This window comes from Lathyrus oleraceus, chromosome 5 (assembly GCF_024323335.1).
Source record: "Lathyrus oleraceus cultivar Zhongwan6 chromosome 5, CAAS_Psat_ZW6_1.0, whole genome shotgun sequence".
In the NCBI taxonomy this organism is placed as follows: Eukaryota; Viridiplantae; Streptophyta; class Magnoliopsida; order Fabales; family Fabaceae; genus Lathyrus; species Lathyrus oleraceus.
This window is the reverse complement of record NC_066583.1, coordinates 496,414,155-496,434,290: the sequence shown is the minus strand read 5'-3', so window position 1 is coordinate 496,434,290 and position 20,136 is coordinate 496,414,155. Positions and strand designations below refer to the sequence as shown.

Here is a 20,136-nt window from a genome sequence, read left to right as displayed (position 1 = left end):
AAATAATTATAATATTTTTTATACAATATAGTAAACATTTGCAAGGGGTTAAACCCCTCACAAATACCAAAAGGTATTTTATTTAAAAAATAATTAGTCAATTTGTGAGGGGTTAATCCCCTCACAAATACCAAAACATATATTAACCAATTTGTGAGGAGCTAATTTCCACACAGATACCAAAACCTAGATGGAGAACATTCAAGGAGAACATGTCAGTAGGAGAACATTCAAGGATTACATTTTACGAGAGGCTTAGCCCCAAAAAGAATAGCGACGTGGCATGTCCCTCGCAAATAATTTTTGATGACCTATTTAGATAGGCAACTTATCCCCTCACAATTTTTTTGTGAAAGGTGTTTTATACTAGTAAGGAGTTTAATCCCTAGTTAAAAACATTTTTTCATATAATGATTAATAAAATTATTTTGATGACTTCACCGTAGAATTTTTCTTGAAAATTTTCCTTTGAAAAAAGTCATGCATCTTACTATATTTTCTTTTATTATTTGTCATCGATTCTAATCTAATGGACGTAAATTAGTCCTTTCATTATCATATATATATATATATATATATATATATATATATATATATATATATATATATATATATATATATATATATTGAAACCCCCTTAAAACGAGTGCTTTAATACTATATTAGAATTTGAATATCATATATCAAATAACTATGAAGTCCGGACACGAACACGAACACGAGGATCCCACTAATGTATAAATCATAGGACCCGGACACGGTTATATATATATTTTATATATTAATATAATAATATAATTTATGGATAAAGGTAAAAAGTTAAAAATGAGAATTGATATTCAGAGATTCCTTGTGAAACCGACTTCCTTACCCTTTTTCTCTTCCCTTTTGATTTTATTGATATTTTCTCTTTCTCTAAGAATAAATAAAATTCAACGGTGACTCTGTTGTATTTCGAGCTTGCGATGCGCTCTAGTATTTTTTTATAGGCAAAAATAATGTATAAAAAAGAGGACAATGGGTCCTCAACCCTTACAACACCATTAAATCACCAAAGGAAAAAGCAACAGGAAAAACCCTCCCATTACAAATACAACTATGAAACTCAATCTTGAATTTGCTAGAACATAATTTTTTAAAATACAAAAACAAAGAGATTAAAGAAATTTGCTCCCCACATAAATCGATGTTTAACCTACCACACAGACAATCCCAATACCACACAGACGATCCCAAATCGATTGAGCCATATCACAATAATTGAAAAGATGGAAAAGAGTTTCGTCGGCATTAAAGCAAAAAGGACAACTAGAATTACCCAAATTAATATCTCTTCTTAATAAATTCAACTTTGCAGATAACATGTTCAATTAACATCCGAATTAAACATCACTCCAATACCACAAATGTCTCTCCACCGCAACGATTGCTTTTGCAGTGCTACAATACAACTTGTTATCTACTGTGCTTTTGTGTATGTTAATTAGTAGGAAGTTGAAAATGCTGATGGTACATATTTTCCTAAAATATATTACAAAACTTGCTACAGAAACAATTTTTTTACTTTTCTTCATTTGATAAAATTACACTAAGGTTTCAAAAATATTCTTTTAACAGTGTCAAGAACAAACAAATTAATGGAAAACTAGACTTCTCTAAAATTTAGAAATTACACCCATAAAATTGCAAAAATAAAGAAATATCAAATCTTTAGATATAAAATTACAGCATTCTACTGTTCTCCGAATTAATCGGAAATTGAATTAGATACCGAGTTTTCAAAAACAATTTCACACATTGTAGAGCCCTTTGCGAGTGAAGATAATTCCATTGTCATTTGGTGTTTCGCTTTTATATCTGCACAGTAATTATACTTAAATTTCATAGTCTTCAGTCTTTTCGAATTTTGCAAAATATACTTTGCAAATTGGAGCTCAGATTCAGTGCCTTTACAATATGCAAGACAGCATGTTCTCAGGTGCAATGAAAGACACTTTGGAATTATTGGTGGATCGTTCCAACTTTGGTTGTTCCAACTTTCGTCTTGATATTCAAGACCCTGTATGATTAAACTTTGAAGTTTGTGGCATTGTTCAAGAATTTGTTGCAACCAACCCCACATATTAAAGAAAAATTGAAGTTTCACTTGTGTCAGATTATGAAACATGGGAAGTTTAGTAATACAACATTCCAATTGTGCCTGCATGAGTTACACAAGACACTACATCAGAAATCTATAGATTAAAGCTATAGTGAAACAAGAATTAATTTAGGAGCAAGATATATTCTCATACTTGTTCCATATGTAGACTCTCCACATTGCGAACCAAATGAAGAGGAATAATAGAATCATGACAAGAAATCTTTGCTTGGACTAAACTAGGTAACAAGCCATCAAACTCTTTCGCTGGAACACGCGAACCATTAAGAAAACCTAAATATTTGGTTTCAAATTCCTCAAGTATACGACAACCAGAGAGAAGTTTAACAAGCAATTCATGCCGTTCAAAAATCATTCTCTTTAAATGAAGAATTTTAAGAAGAGGAAAATCCACTTGATGAGAAAAACCATTCACTATTATTCCTTTCAACTTAAGAACCTTAAGGGTCTTGCAACTAAGAATACTAGGTGGTAATTTCATGTCACCGCTAATGTTAAGATTCTCAATTCCTCTATTCATTAAATAGGAAACAAATAGATTAATATCATTTTGGTTATGAATTGAATGACCGTAGATGCAATTGAAACGAAACGAAAGGATTGGAAGTTCAATTTTTCGTAAGAGCATCAATTGGTGTACAGAATATCCATGGCAGGTCATGTCTTCGAAGGATTTGCAGTCGAAGTCGAGAGTGAGTACCGAAAGCCATAGTGATTTCCATCTCTTAGAGAGGATGCTTGTGGTTGCAGCATGTTTGGTTGGAAGAAAAGAAAGAATGTGACAGAGAATTGAATCGTGAAACTCACTGATTCTATCTGCCATTATCTCTGTCCTCAGCATAACATGCCGTTATTAGTTCAATGCTAATGTTTCAAATATGAAAAGGGTTTGTAGTGAGTATTCTATATATTTAGGGTTTTAAAAAGAATGTTATCTAGGGTTTCGTTATTGTTTCAAAACCAAACTAAAATTCAATTAATTGGGCCTAAAATTATAACCCTAAAATAATACCTTGCACCCCTATATTTTTTTAATTACTGTGTTACTTTTTAATTAAAAAAAATAAAAATTGAAAATTTGATATTTTCTTTTATAGGTCTCAAATCATTCAATAAATATGAAAACACTTAATGAAAATGTATTCAACATCATGACTCTACAATGCATGTTAGAATAATCACTTATCTGAGCCAAAACAAATTCTAATTTGAAATCCAATTCCTTTCTAAATATGATGAAAAAGAAGTTGGCAAATTGTTAACTTCCCTCCAAATCAAATTTGGTGATTCACTTTGAATCAAAGAAAAGTTTCATTTTTGATTCACATACTTCACCTTCCTTTACATGCCTTTCACACCTTTTTTCCTCTTTCTAATCAACCTATACACACTTTCAAACAAAAAACATGTTCAAACTTCAAAACACTTGTTAATTATGATGCAAATTATGCGCCATGAGCCTTAAGAAATGGAGAAGAATGAGAAGGAGCACTCCTACCCTTGTTCAAGCCAAAATAACTTTCAACTTTCATCCTTAGACCAACAACTCAGCAATCCACATTAACAACACCATTCACTATGCCAAACAAGACCTTAGACAGCGCTTTTTTTGGCCTTAGACAGCGCTTTAAAGCGCTGTCTAAACCTCCGCTGCTAAAGGTTTAGACAGCGCTTTTTTAAATCTTAAAAGCGCTGTCTAAGCCCCCCCCTTAGACAGCGCTTTGGCCAAAAGCGCTTTCTAAGACCCTCCTATTTTAATTTTTTTAGGTATACTTTAGACAGCGCTTTTGGCCAAAGCGCTGTCTAAGGGGGGGGGGGGGGCTTAGACAGCGCTTTTCAAAAAGCGCTGTCTAAGCCCCCCCAATTTTAATTTTTTTAGGTATACCTTAGACAGCGCTTAAGGCAAAAGCGCTGTCTAAGGGGGGGGGGGGGGGCTTAGACAGCGCTTTTCAAAAAGCGCTGTCTAAGCCCCCCCCTTAGACAGCGCTTTGGCCTTAAGCGCTTTCTAACCCCCCCTTTAGACAGCGCTTTTTACAGAAGCGCTGTCTAATGTAGACGAAAATTTTTGTAGCTTTTGTTTTAAATCCCATTTTTTCCAGGTTTATAAACCAGAATTTCTACCTGTTTTCAACCAGATTTTGACAGACAGTTATCACATTTTATACATGTCATTTTGGTCTTTTTTCTACCAATTTTTGGCTAACAAATATATATATATACCAATTCAAACCAATTTTGTACACATTTACAAATATGACAATTAGTATCAAAATATATACAAATTTATGTACACATTTACAAGTCATTACATATACTACAAATGTACACATTAATTACACAAATTTATGAAAAAACTTTGAGCTCTATCATGAATTGACACCACTCCTCTTTGATTTCGTCCACTTGATCCTTTGTATAAAATGCACACTTGAATTCCTCAAAGTACTACATAATAATATAACATATTTTGAATTAATTCCAACTATTTAATTATATGAGATATGTGTAAATATAAAAATAACTCATAGGTTAGAAATACATACATCGGTGGGAATCACTAATCGGCCCAAAGCAAGAGTATCCCGCATAAACCTCAACACGAAATACCCGCAATCTATTTGATTACGTTGTTGAGGACACTACATGAAAAAAAAATATGGATTATAAATCCTAAGTTTTATCAAGTGTCATCACTAATATAATAAAAAATGTGGTAATTAAAAATATACCGCCACTTTAATCCATGTAATGCGGTTGGCGCTCCTCCTTGAGGTTTGGATATCTCGTTGGGCCCGAAAAGCTTGTAGGACGCTAATAAAATAAAAATGAAGCAATTAGAACAATTCACATAAACTAAGAAAAATTTTGAACATTCTCACTTACGTGTCAATTAGGTCCTGTAAGACCCCAATTTTGGGCCCTAAGATCCCTCATGGCCCATATCATATCATATCATGGCCTCAAGGATCACTGCATGCCCTAGTTTCCCTCCTAGTGGGTGGTTGCCTTGTGGGTTGATTCTTGATCACCAAGCATACTTTGCATTTGTATATCTTTGCTTTTCATGTGTTTATTAACCAAAAAGTACAAAAATATTGTCAGTCTAACCTTGTTGATTGCAGATGAGGCAATTAGGTCAAAGTCAGTCAACAGTCAGTCAAAGCAATGGATGGTGGCCATTCTTGTGGAATTTGGGCATCATGATCAATAATCAAAAGTTCATACATCTTGAGACATCATTTGAAGTCAAGTTCTCAAGGAATTAGGGTTTGGAATTCATCAGAAATGCTCCAGTCATCCAAAACCCTAGAAAAGTCAAACTTGGTCAACTGTGGATTTAATCAGTGATTTGATGGATGGAATTGATTTGAAGGAGCTCATTCATGCTTGTATAAGCCTCATCTATCATGTTCAACCTCATCATGGAAGAAAATCAAGTCAAATCAGAAAATTTTCCAGAAATAGAAAGTGGACCTGTAATTTCAACTGCCAAAAATGGAAACTTCTGGATCTTAAACTTACATCATGATAAAAGCTTCAAATGAATTTTAGCCCAACATGAAAGTTGAAGATCTTGTTCTCCCATTTTCAAAAAGTCCAAGAACTCTCAAATCCCATGTGTGGTTGTCAAGATATGATCAAATCATTTTCACCAATTTGTGAACTTCAACAAGCCATATCTCTCAAACCATAAGGCCAAATTTGGTGGGGTTTTTTCCTACAAACCACATTTTTCATCCTCTTTCCAAAAATATAAATTTCATTCACCAAAACCCTACCAATCAAAATGGCATTTTTGGACCTTTTTCATTTAAATTCAAAGTTTGACCAAACTTTGACTTTTTGATTCTTTGACTTTTTCTTGATTTGGCCAATTGGGAAATGTTCCATATATCATTTGTGATTTGCTCCAAGCTTAAAATCATAACCATACCACCATTACACCATCATTTTGACCAAAATGCAAAACTTGAAAATTTTGCAAGAAGCTTCACAAAAGCAAAACCAGTACAGCATTTCACATGTACAACCCAAACAGCAGAGTTTTGGTCTGCTAGCAGCTCATTCCAAGCCCAACTCGACCACAAACACACCTCCACTATCCACTTTGGTACAAATTAGCAAATTGGCAAAATGTTTCATTTACACTAAGCTAGCTTACCATTTGATTAAAGGGCTTTAAACAGACTACATAAGGGAAGTTTTCTGTCATTTGAACCCTAGGGAATCACAGCCACCAAACAGAAAAACTCCATTCTCTACTCTCTTGCAACTTTGCATTTTGGCTCGATTTGAAAGAAACCCTCAAAGACCACGAGTTCCCTTGCATCCTTCAACATCCTACCAACCTTTGGAAACCTTTTGGGTCTTTAATCACCAGCTGGAGCTTCATTTTCTCACTCTGTTTTTTACCAAGCATCAGCCATGGCATTTGTGAACTCGAGCCGGATTTGAGCTGATTAAGTCAAGTTGCTTCAAACAATCATCATTACCAACTTGGACCTGCATCTTTTCAAGCACAGCAACATCATTCCATCACTATTTCCAGTTTTTCTTCAAAAACAAGTAAGCCCTCGACCTTCTCTTTTCACCAAAACATGCCACGTGTCTTGTAGTCCTTCCCATGCTTGTTCCATTGTAGCTTGAATCATGTTAAATGGTTGACTATATTGCTTTAAATCTGAAATCTCATTTTCATGTACAAATGTGTTTCCTATCGATTTGGTTGGTTCAGGCTGATTTGATGAAAATGAATAGCATATTTAGGTTATATGATGCATGATGATGCTATTGGTATACTTGATTTGGACTTCTGGACATTTCGAATTTTCAAGATGCATGATGATGATGAATGTATGCTGTTCATGTTAAACATTACTTGCCCAGAAATTTTTCATGCTTGTATTTGTTTGTGGCTGAATAATGTGTTGTTTGTGTGCTGGTCGAATTTGGTTTTGATGTTGATGATAACATGAAGATTCCATGGCCATGCTGTTGTTGAAACCCTAGTAATTTTCCAGCAAACTTGCCCTGTTCACATATTGCTAGTGTTGCCTGCTATTGTTGTTTGTATTTGCTGCTATGCTGTTGGCCATGCTGTAGACTGATGATGAATTTATGCTGCTGCTGCAACCTTGCCCTGCCCAGATTTCCCATGTTTGTGTTTGTTTGGTTGTTAGCTGATGTTGTTTAATGATGAGGTTACATTGCTTTGTTTTGATTGTTGATATTGGTTACAATTGATGCTTGAATGATGAACAATTGATGTTGGAATTGTATGCTGTATGTGAAACCTAGTATTGCATGAAAACCCAGAAAATTCAAAGTTGATTGACTGCTGTTTGTGTGTTACATGAACCTGCTGTACCAATGCCATGTTATTGTGTGATGTTGTTTGAAGCTTGCTCTTATGAGTTGAACATGAAGCCCTGCTGTTTTGCTATTGTAAGCTGCCCAGAAAAATCCTTTGAATTGTGCTTGTCGTGTTTGGTTGTTGTTGGTTAATGTTGCATGATGAACTTGATGCATATGCCATGCTGTCTGCTTGATGTTGTTGTTCATGATTCGATGCTTACAATGCTGAAACCATGTTGCTAAAACCCTAGGGTTTATGTCTTAAACCCAGAAATTACAACCATTGGCCAAATTACTGTTCCATTGGCTGAGAGCCAATAGGAACATTTCCTTTGCCTTGCCAAAACGCTGCAGTTTAGTTAAGTGGCTTCACTATTTACACAAATGCCATCGTTGACCCCCCTGTTGACCACTTTGCCATGCTATCTTGTTCATTTTTGCTTCAAACATCACTCAACTTCCATAATTCATTTTTAATTCATTTTAACTCCAAAAATTGTGGGATTTTTTGCATTAAACTCATGAATGTGTCCTCTATTTTATTGTGAATTTTAATTAATTTTTCAGTGGCTGGATTTTTAAATGATAATTGTTTTCCCAACATGTATGCCAAAATGATATCTCTTACCATTTCAATTGTGAAATTGTCATGTTGCATCCAATGAGTTTGAAATTTTTTGTGGTAAAACTAGACACATTGATCTTCATTTCCATATAAAGTTTGTGCATTTATCATTTGTGGATTGAGAGTTATGATTTTCTGAAGTTATGTGTTACATTTGGTGCTATACCATGATCATGTATTTTCCCAATTTTTGTTCACATGCTTCCTCTTATCCAATTGACCCCAAATTTTGCATGAATCATCCATCACATGTCTAGTTTGTGTATGAATTTTCTTGGAATTAATCATGCTGTTTTCCATTTGATTGAGAATTTTCTTCCATATTTGGTCATTTGTTGACTTTTTGTGCTATGCCTTGCCAAATCTTTTGTGAAATCCTCATACCATATCACATGACCATGAAATTTCATATGTGATAACTAGACATCTCAAGCTTTGCATTGGTGTTAATCTCATTCATTTCTCTTCTGTTTTCAATTTGATATGATTTTTTGAAGTTGACCCATGTTTGTTGACCTTCATTGTGCTTACTTGAATTTGGTTTGACTTCATGATTTTTATTGACTGCCTTCCTCTCATCCAAATGCCTTGAAACTTTACATGCTTACCATGTTAGATGTTAGGATTGAGTGTGATTTATTTCATAATTTTTGAGATTGTTTGAGTTGACTTTTGAATGAAGTCTTTGCTGTTGACTTTTGTATGCTTCTCTTGCCATGCTTTGCATCCTTTTGCATATGAAATGACATTGGTGCATGATTTGATTATGAATCCAATTGAGATTGCTTATCAAATGTTTGAACATGAATTGGGTTGACTTTCCTTTGCTGTTTGACTTTTTTCTTTCACCTTTGACCCTAGGCTAGTCCTAGTGGTCTTGTAAGCTTACAATTGAGTTCTTGTTTCAGGTTAAGCACCAATGCCTCAAAGATCATTCAAATTTGATTGAGTTGGATTATATATTGTGCTAACCCTTGTTTTGTAGGTGTGACTCCTATGAGTTTGGCTTTGTGCCTTGGCATCTCTGTTTGTGGTTGACTTTTGTTTATCCATTTGCCTTTGATTTTGACTGTTGAACTGTTTGCTAATAAGTTTGACTTTTTCAGGTACTTTAGTTGCTTAAGTTCTTTGAACTTGCTTGCTTTGCTTTTTAGCATTTGCTTTGAGGTATAATTACTTCTTCTTCATGTAGTCTGGAGACCCGGTCTGTTATTTGACCGGGCAAACTGTCTGAAGTCCTCCTTAAGAGGCAATGCCTGTGTTTGTTTAAGATTGTCCCAAGCAGGAAAAGTCCTTCAAGTAAGGCAATTGGTGGAAGGTAGGGATAAGCAATCTATCCCCCACTATTCAGTGTGTCCTCTCTTTGCTCCCATTACATGGTTGAAGCATTGAGATAAATACCCAAGATCTAATCGAGTCAATAAGGGGAAAGAGTTCCATCTTTCTGAACTCCCCCACTTTCTATTATTTGATGCTCTCTCTGATCTGAGATAGAAGCAATGAGGCACACCCCTCATCTCCTTTTCATCTGCTTCACCTTAGCCTCTCAATGGCAAGGTTAAGAGCGACTTTTACCCATTACAGTGGACTTTCAAAGTCAAACCCTCTTGTGTGAGCCCCCCTTTGTTTGGCTATAGAGTGTGCTGTTTGATATTCATTGATTGATTGATTGCTTCATATGCACATGTTTGCTTGTATGTTATGCATTTATGATCATCATCAATTGCCATTGATGCATGATCATCTCATTTGTCTTTGTGATGCTATCATTGTTGTTTGCCCATTGAGGACAATTGTAAGTCCATTGCTTTGGCATTTGCTCCTATGATATGGAAGGATAGAGTGTAAGACCTCATTGGTCACTCATATCTTCTGTTGCTTTGTTTGTTTGCTTGTGAGGATACAATTATAAGTCCCTGTAAGTTGGCATCTGTTGTCCTGTGATCATAGTTTGATCTGTTTGATTTGTATGTGAGGTTGCAGTTATAAGTCCCTGTAAGTTGGCATCTGCTTTCCTGTGATCATAGTTTGTTTTATCTGTTTGTATGAGAGGTTGCAATTATAAGTCCCTGTAAGTTGGCATTTGCATTCCTGTGATCATATTGTTGCTTTTGTTCTTGTATGTGAGGATCCATTGTAAGTCCCTGTAATGTGGCATTGGATTTCCTAGGACCATACTGTGGAGTTAACCTAAGTCCAGACAGATTGGCAGTTGACTTCCACATTTCATATCCCATTTCTTGTTTTCTTCTGTGGAGATTAGTGTAAGTCCATTGAGTGGCTTCTGATATCCCATTTTGTTTTAGGAGATTGGTATAAGACCATTGATTGGCATCCGATATCCGCTTTTCTTTTGCTTTGTTTGTTTGTTATTATTAATTGCTATTCCAAAGGACACACTTGAATCATCTGCTATATGATTTCAAGAAGTGAACCTGCTAAGAAGTTTTACAATCCATCCCCATCCATTCATCATTCATTGTGTCCTAAACCTTTTCACACTTTATCTTTCAAACTTGACATAAGTGTTGTGCAAACATCTTCATGTTTTCTAACTAAAAACCTGGACTCAAGTCCTTGACTTTTTTCAAACCTCATTTCATAATACTTCTTTGAATCAATCCTAATCATACTTTGACCTCATTTTCATAAACACAATCAATTAACCTCACTCATTCACTTGTTTTGGCTTTGTCCATTAATCTTTTCATGCATTAGCCATAGGCTTCAATTATCTTTGTGGTTGATGTAAATCTTGCCTATCCTTAGTGAGTCGACAGTAAGACTTCCGTACTTCAAACAGGGCTAACCCCTCTAGTACGTCGAAGCTATCCTCGCATGGTGGATGTTGTTTTTGGTCGAGTTTTCTCCCATTGATAATGAAAAGCCTCAGTGCTTGTGTTTAAAACTGAATCCACCAACTTTTGGAAATCTTTTAGCCGAACTACGGCGTTCTGATCCTTACCTTTGATGGAAGGTACGTAGGCAACGGGTTCATCCGTTCGAACCCAATAACCCAATAAAAAATGTATATTCTTTTCTTATCATCCCACTCATGTTTGCACAATCTTTATGTCATAACAAATAACAATTTAGCATAACAAGTGTGAAAAGGGCTCCCTAGGAGTACCTAGGACGTAGTGGGTGCCTAACACCTTCCCATTGCGTAATTTACCCCTTACCCAGAATCTCTGATCTTTTTATTAGTTTTCTACGTGTAAAACTTCTTAGGCTTTTGTTCGCTTTTTAGCCAGTCCTTTGGATAAATAAAAGTGCGGTGGCGACTCGAAATTTCAATGTATCTCTTAGCTTATGGTTTAATCGATAGATCATATAGCGACGAATACACCGCTACAGAAAAGTGGTGACTCTGCTGGGGAGAAGTCACAGAAAAGTGGCGACTCTGCTGGGGAACGTCTCACCAGAGTCCCTGGTTGTATTGCCTACTTTTCACCCTTGTTGTGCTATATTATTATTTGTCCTTTGACATATTTTTGTACAATTTGGGATCACTGTATTGATTGTAATGTGTGAATTGCTTGATATACATTTGCTGTTTGCTTTGGTGATCTGTGAGATGAGTTCTATACCCGAACTCGAGTGCACTCTAGGATAGGAGAATGGCATAGTCTTGTTGACTGGTGTGGAGTAGTCCTTAGCCAGTTGACTTGCGAGTCCATTCACTTGGTGGAGGTCATGTTGAACTAATAATGTCACACAAGTTATTTGTGGTTAGGCATTATTCTTTCAATCATGTTCCGCAGAAGCCAAGGACCTTAGTTTACCAAACCCATCTTGGCCTATTTTTAGGACCGTAGTGCGGAGGTCGTTCAGATGTCAGTTCTGATGCGATTGTCACGCGATACTACACTCATAAGAGTTTCTCTTGAGAATATTCTTGGAATACGAGTATTCGTTCCTCCGATAATATTCGAGAGATGGAACGATGATTATGGGAACCTCTGATAGAACATGTCTGGCAGGTTTGAACCCTAGTACACTCCCTTTGGGCGGTTCTTAACCAAGACTCCATGCTCGTGACTCTCAACAAACCCGTGATTCGTGGTTGAGTCGTTCAAACATTGTTAATATCAATGGATCCCGGATCAGGTGTAAAACCTAAAATCCATCAAAGCGGCTGGTTGATATTAAGAATGTTAGAACCGGTTCATGTACCGTTAATATCAATGGAACTTGGGTGTCGATAAGGTGAAAACCTAAATCCACCAAAATGGATGATTGATATTAAGGATACATAGAGCTTTCCCACGACCTTTGTTTGGTGTGCTTTGCTTGATCCTTGAGTGTGTTTGTTGCATTCATGCACTCACGCATTCATCTGCATCCATGTCATCAGAAAAAAAGAAAATTTTCAAGGAACTCAAAGGAGTTTATTTGCAAAAATTTTCAAAACATGAAAAAACCGGGAATTTTTTTTCCACCTGATATATCTGATGAGATATTCTCATGTATGATCAAAATGCTTAAACATTTCAAAGTTTGCAAATAAAACCCTCGGGTTCCTTTGATATAAAAAACAAGCATATGCATAAACACTTCATGCATCATTTGCACAAGCAGGTGTTTTGTTCCGGTTTCCCGTCCTGTGGTCTGACCCTGCGATCTTCATTTATTTTGAAGACGCACTTTGCCGGTATTATACCAGAGCCAACTCTGCCAGATTTATGGATCATCCTGAGCAAGAGGATTGTGAACTTAGAGGAGGATTTTGCCAGCATTAGTGCCTTTTAATGGATTCATGCCTGTTGATGGATTTCTTCCTAGATAACCGATCCCGGGCTGGCATTGGCTACTGTTCTGGGGCACTTAAGGAGCAAGGTCTGTTCACAAGTGGAGGATTCATCCATGCCAATCAACCCGAAGAAGATGCTGCTTTCTTAGAAGAAGATGCAGAAGATCTGAACAGTTTCATCATTCCTGGTGGTGTCTTGCCACAATTGGGTCGCTGTGGATGTTCCTATGGTCATTCATAAGTCAGCGTGATTTGTTCATTTTGTTTAAAACCCTTCTCCCATGCCAAAAGGAGAAGTGATGGCATTGTTGGCAGCATTTAATACAATGATGTTTTCATTCAATTAATGCATTGTCAAACATTTGTTTTTCCATTTGTTTTCACTTTTTGCTTTTTTGCATGAAATCAGTGATCACAAAAAACCATGAAAAACAAGAACAGCTTTTTTTCATCTGCATAAATGATTTGCTTGTTTAAAATACAAAAGCTTTTCATTATCCAAAATCATTATGCAGGGATTTCTAAACCCATTGAACATAATGATCCAACGCCATCTCCTAATCTTGAAGTCCTTGTATCTGAGGCAGAGGAAGATGATGTTGAGGGGATTCCTGACGAGATTACCCGTCTTCTTGAGCAAAAGAGCTCATTCAGCTGTATCATGAAAATCAGCAAAACAGTCAAACTGGGGATTACAAAAAAAAAAGAAAAAAAAAAGAAAAAAAAAAAAGAAAAAAAAGAAAAAAAATGAAAAGAGGGTGAAAAAAGATGAAAAAAATCAAAAATCAGCAAAAAAAAATTTCAAGATTTCTTCAAAAGAAAAAAGAAAGATTATACCCTCAAGTCCCTAGTTGACTGATGCTGAATGGATTCAAAGTCGTTACGACCAGTTGAATTTAATCGAAGAGAAGCGTTTAACTGCCATGTGTCATGGTCAGCTATATCAGCAAAGAATGAAGAAAGCATTCGATGAGAAGGTCAAGCCTCGCGTGTTCCGAGAAGGTGACCTCGTGCTCAAGAAAGTTTTGTCTTTCGCGCCCGATTCCAGGGGCAAGTGGACTCCAAACTACGAGGGTCCATATGTTGTTAAGAGAGCCTTTTCAGGCGGAGCTTTAATGCTTACGACAATGGATGGGGAGGATTTCACTCGTCCTGTGAATTCAGATGCAGTTAAGAGATACTTTGCCTAAAAAAAAAGTATATTGCAAATGAAAAAAAAACAAATGAAAAAAACAGAATAGCTCGCTAAGTTGAAAACCCGAAAGGGCGGCTTAGGCAAAAATGAGCGTCTCGGTGGAGAACCCGCAAGGGTAATCCAGGCAAAAATTAGAGACTTGAAAAAAGAATATATTTACATCCCGCTAGATTGAGTACCTCACTCTGGGGCAATCTAGGCAAAAATTAGGGATTTGGCAAGTAACTGCATCCTGACAAGACTTTCTGTTCATCAGTCGTCATTTCGTCAGAAGATTCTCGATTCGTCATCAACCGAAGCTTCGGATACATCGAGATTCAAATTGGTAGAGAAAGGATCATTATGTTCAATGTAGCCCTCTTCCAATATATATCACTGATTTCAAATTCGTACAGATCTATGGAGTCTTGCCATTTGCGGACTACCATTCTATCAAATCAATTTGAGCTTTTTATCCAATTTATTTGCACTCTTATTTGTTCCAATTCAACAAATGTTTTGCATATTTTAAAATTGATAAAAATGTCATTGTTTTAAACAAATCAAATTTTTCAAAAAAATTGTGTTTTAAACAAAGTGAACATTCACAAGATTGAAAGGATACTCAAGAATATCTCAGTGCTCTCCCGAGGGTGGCATGATTCCCAACAGGTAAGACATTTGTTCATATTCCTGGTTTGGTGGTATCTTCTTTCTTCAGATCTTTGTTGAGGTTGTTCCTCAAACAAAGTTGTTGATTGGGGTTGTTCCCCAGTACAGTCGCAAACAGAGTGTTGTTGAAGACTTCGTTTCTCCAGCAGCAGTTTTCCCCTAGCATGGGTGTTTTCTTGAGAAGTTTCGGCGGTTGATGGTTTGTCATCCTGGTGCCCTGTCACTTTCTCTAGTGGGTCGTATGCCCCAGACTTTATTTGTATCCTCAGCACAGCCATGAGTAGAGTTGTTATTGATACTCCCCTCTGAGTCGCGAGTAGAGCTGTCATTAATATCCCCCCCAGAGTTGCAAGTGGAGTTGTTACCGCTTTTCCCCCCATGCAGTGTGCCAGCAGGATTTGTCTGTTTCCTCAGCACGATCGCTTTCTTTTTGAAGACTTGGTAAGTCAGTGGTTTGATACCCGGTACTTTACCTTTTCCCCGGCGAAGTCGTCTGCGGAATTGTTGCTACCTCTCCATCAGAGTTTATTCTCTTCAGCAGAGCAGGATTTATTTTCCTACTCAGTGGTTGTTTGGGTTGACATCCCAGTATATTGCAACCATCTTTTCCTCAGCGTAGTCTGCAGGATGTTCGTTGTGGCAGTTTCGCCTGTTGAATACTCCTTCAACCCCCGATATGGTCGGATGATGGCTTTGGCCTCCAGTGAACGGATTTATTTCCTGACTGTTTGTGATCCCCAGTAGAGTGGCTTATATTGCAGAATCTACTTGTTGTGATCAGTTTGCTGTGTGTTCTCCCCAAGAGGAATGGTTCGTTGCAGAATCTACTTGTTTGATCTGTCCTCCCTCAGTGGTTTGTCCCCAAGAGAGTAGCCGACAGTTTTCCCCAGTAGAGTTGCTTAGGCAGTCAGATTCTATTTGGATGATATCATTCTCCCCCAGTGGATTCTCCCCCGGTGGAGTTATATGGATTTGCTTCTACAGCAGTTCGTGCTTACGCACCCTTTGTTTCGCAGTTGACACTGGGATCCCCTGCAGATACTTTGGGATTTCTCTTGTTCCCCTACAGATTTGTCTTGGTGGCTGTCTTGCCCGTTGTGACTTTCTGTACCCTGATTGGGTTGTTTCCTGATATCTTTGATTCTATGCTTCTTCAGCAGTACCTGCAGATCTTTGCTTTACAGCATGTAGATCGCCGCAGATTGGCTCTCCAGCTGGTTTTTTTCCCCCTGGAAGTATAATACCGGACGTTTTGTTCCTGAACCTGTTTGTGTTAGAATTGTCTGTTGTGTCAGCATTCATCAAACATAAATCACGCATATTCATGCATATTCATAAACATTCAGATATTCATGTTGCATTTCTCGCCATGTATCCTTTGTTTGTCGTGTCTCCTGCTATGGTGATATAGATCTCTTTACAGATCTCCCCAAGCAGATGTCGGGTGTTTAAAATCTCTCCATATAGAGTCAGCCCCATAAGCAGAAAATGTTGTCTTTCCTTCTGCAGTTCCCCACTGAGATATATCCTCGTGGATGACGGTTTCTTCCGTTTCCTCCCAACACATATATTGGGATGGATTTTCCTATTTGAGTTACATCCTCATTAGGACGTGTTTTATTCAGTCTGTCTTTTCGGATCATTCCCGAATCGGCCATTTGTCAGATATCTTGTGTTTCCCAGTGGGTTGTTCCCCAGCGGAATGTTTTTTGGGCCTCTACCCTCATAAACCGGTAGTTGTAAGTCCTATCTTTCCTGGCTTCCTTAACAGAATTTGTGGTTATACACCTTTTATTCTCCAGCCAGAGTTTTGGTCTTCTACCTACTACCCGGTAGTTGTAAATCCTATTTTCCTGCTCTTCAGCAGTTTGTGGTTTGTTATAAACCCTATTTTGGTTTCCCGTGCGGATTTGTGATCTGTTCCACCCCCACGCGGAGTTTTTGGTCTTCCATCCCGTATTCGGTAGATGTAAACCCTAATTTTGTGGCTATCTTCATCTAGTTCTTGATGTTGATTTTCCTTTGCTTGGATAAGTTGCTCAGATCAGCACTTATGCCCCCAGCAAGTCTTTTGTGGATAATTGCCGTATGCTAGCAATTTTATCCCCAGTGGGTCTTTTCACCGTATGCTAGTGATTTGTTCCCCGGATCATTGGTTGTTTACCAGTGCATCCCCAGCTAGTCTTCTGTCGATAATTGCCGGATGCTTGCAATTTATCCTCAGCAGTTCGCCTTTCATTTACCCTTTTTGTCGGTAATGTCTGTTGCTCCTTTTGATTGGTTGTCTTTATATACCTAGTTTGGTATCCCGATGCCTTTCTTTTCGGTTGATTTATCCTTTATTAACCCAGTAACCGGTTGTGGATAATCTCCCATGTGAGTATATTATTCACGGTCTGCCGGTAATGAATAATATATCTCATGCACTCTTCAGTCGAAGCCTTTTGTGTTTCCCCAGTCGAGTAAGATTCGTTATTTCCCTTTGTGGAGTCGAATATTCTTGTTGTTGGATAATTGCTGGATGCTTGCAATTTATCCTTTGAGTTGTCTTTCGTTTACCCGTATGCTTGGTATCGATTGTCTCTCTATTTTGGATAGTCACCTATTATATACCCAGTAACCGGTATCTCTGGTGTCTTTTCCTTTCGAGTGTATTATTCACGGTATGCCGGTAATGAATAATATGTCTCATGCGCTCTTTAGTTGGATTCCTTTGTTGATTTTCCCCAGCTGAGCAAGATTCGCATTCTTTGTAGAATCGAATATCCATCCTTTAACCAGTTTGCGTTTTGGATGATGAGTGTCTTGGAACACACACCAATTCACGTTTTTGCCCATCCTTTAACCAGTTTGCGTTTTGGATGATGAGTGTTTTGGAACACACACCAATTCACGTTTTTTTGTCCATCCTTTAAACAAGTCTGCTGTTCTAGCTTTCTTTCGGATGATGAGTGTCTTGGAACACACACCAATTCACGCTTTTTTGACCATCCTTTAAACAAGACTGCTGTTCTAGCTTTCTTTCGGATGATGAGTGTTTTGGAACACACACCAATTCACGTTTTTTGCCCATCCTTTAACCAGTTTGCGTTTTGGATGATGAGTGTTTTGGAACACACACCAATTCACGTTTTTTCAGCCATCCTTTAAACAAGTCTGCTGTTCTAGCTTTCTTTCGGATGATGAGTGTTTTGGAACACACACCAATTCACGCTTTTTTGTCCATCCTTTAAACAAGTTTGCTTTCGCTTTCTTTCGGATGATGAGTGTTTTGGAACACAAACCAATTCACGTCTCCGGATCTTATCCTATAAACAACCCAGTAACCGGTTCAGGATAATTTTCCTTGCGAGTATATTATCTACGTTTTGACGGCTATAGATAATATATCTCATGCACTCTCTTGTCGAACACTTTGTTTGTTTCCCCAACTGAGTAAGATTTGCATTCTTTACAGAATCAAATGTCCATCCTATAAACAAGTTTGCTTTCGCTCACTTCAGGATGATGAGTGTTTTGGAACACACACCAATTCACGCCTTTGGTCGGTCACCTGTTACATACCTACAACCCGGTATCCTTGGTGTTCCTTCCTGAGTTTGTTACCCTTGCCCGGTAATACCTCATTTTGCTTGTTACTTCCCTAGTGGAGTTTTCTTTTGCTTCTCCTCAGGAGTCAGCTTACGTCTCTCCAATGGATTTATTTCCCATTTGGAATTCTTTTCCCAGTGTGAGTCCTTCACCCCCCAGTGAGTTCTCCAGTCTGTTTTTCTGTTTTCTTTAATCAGAGTCGTGTCTTGTTCACGTTATGTCAGTTTTATCTTCCCCAGTTTGGAGTCGTGTATTGTTCACGCATTTCTTTTTCTTTTATTACCCCCATAGAGTCTTGTTAGAGTCTCTGTTCCTGGTGAGTGTATTACTCCGATGGATCGTCTTTTCTTCTGTGTGAATCATATTCCCCACAGAATTTGTGTCTTTTGCATGCATACATTCGCATCATGAGGTCTCTTAGGGACCAAAATTTGTCTCATTACTGTTATTTAAGCCCATTCTACCGCGTCGAAATGAAGATTTCTAAACTTCACTTCTCCGGCTAGAATGACCTTAAATAGGGGCATCTGTAAGACCCCAATTTTGGGCCCTAAGATCCCTCATGGCCCATATCATATCATATCATGGCCTCAAGGATCACTGCATGCCCTAGTTTCCCTCCTAGTGGGTGGTTGCCTTGTGGGTTGATTCTTGATCACCAAGCATACTTTGCATTTGTATATCTTTGCTTTTCATGTGTTTATTAACCAAAAAGTACAAAAATATTGTCAGTCTAACCTTGTTGATTGCAGATGAGGCAATTAGGTCAAAGTCAGTCAACAGTCAGTCAAAGCAATGGATGGTGGCCATTCTTGTGGAATTTGGGCATCATGATCAATAATCAAAAGTTCATACATCTTGAGACATCATTTGAAGTCAAGTTCTCAAGGAATTAGGGTTTGGAATTCATCAGAAATGCTCCAGTCATCCAAAACCCTAGAAAAGTCAAACTTGGTCAACTGTGGATTTAATCAGTGATTTGATGGATGGAATTGATTTGAAGGAGCTCATTCATGCTTGTATAAGCCTCATCTATCATGTTCAACCTCATCATGGAAGAAAATCAAGTCAAATCAGAAAATTTTCCAGAAATAGAAAGTGGACCTGTAATTTCAACTGCCAAAAATGGAAACTTCTGGATCTTAAACTTACATCATGATAAAAGCTTCAAATGAATTTTTGCCCAACATGAAAGTTGAAGATCTTGTTCTCCCATTTTCAAAAAGTCCAAGAACTCTCAAATCCCATGTGTGGTTGTCAAGATATGATCAAATCATTTTCACCAATTTGTGAACTTCAACAAGCCATATCTCTCAAACCATAAGGCCAAATTTGGTGGGGTTTTTTCCTACAAACCACATTTTTCATCCTCTTTCCAAAAATATAAATTTCATTCACCAAAACCCTACCAATCAAAATGGCATTTTTGGACCTTTTTCATTTAAATTCAAAGTTTGACCAAACTTTGACTTTTTGATTCTTTGACTTTTTCTTGATTTGGCCAATTGGGAAATGTTCCATATATCATTTGTGATTTGCTCCAAGCTTAAAATCATAACCATACCACCATTACACCATCATTTTGACCAAAATGCAAAACTTGAAAATTTTGCAAGAAGCTTCACAAAAGCAAAACCAGTACAGCATTTCACATGTACAACCCAAACAGCAGAGTTTTGGTCTGCTAGCAGCTCATTCCAAGCCCAACTCGACCACAAACACACCTCCACTATCCACTTTGGTACAAATTAGCAAATTGGCAAAATGTTTCATTTACACTAAGCTAGCTTACCATTTGATTAAAG

The 20,136-nt window shown here is 37.4% G+C and overlaps 1 protein-coding gene across 1 annotated transcript; it reads right to left on the bottom strand.

The window, feature by feature from the left end:
- Nucleotides 1-1,747: 1,747 nt before the first annotated feature.
- LOC127081559 (F-box/FBD/LRR-repeat protein At5g56420-like) lies at nucleotides 1,748-2,984 on the bottom strand. Its single transcript, XM_051021804.1, has 2 exons — nucleotides 2,295-2,984; nucleotides 1,748-2,200 (listed from the first exon to the last, which is right to left on the bottom strand). Exons 1-2 carry the CDS (start codon nucleotides 2,982-2,984, stop codon nucleotides 1,748-1,750), a joined length of 1,143 nt encoding a protein of 380 aa, XP_050877761.1.
- Between the last annotated feature and the right edge of the window lie 17,152 nt (nucleotides 2,985-20,136).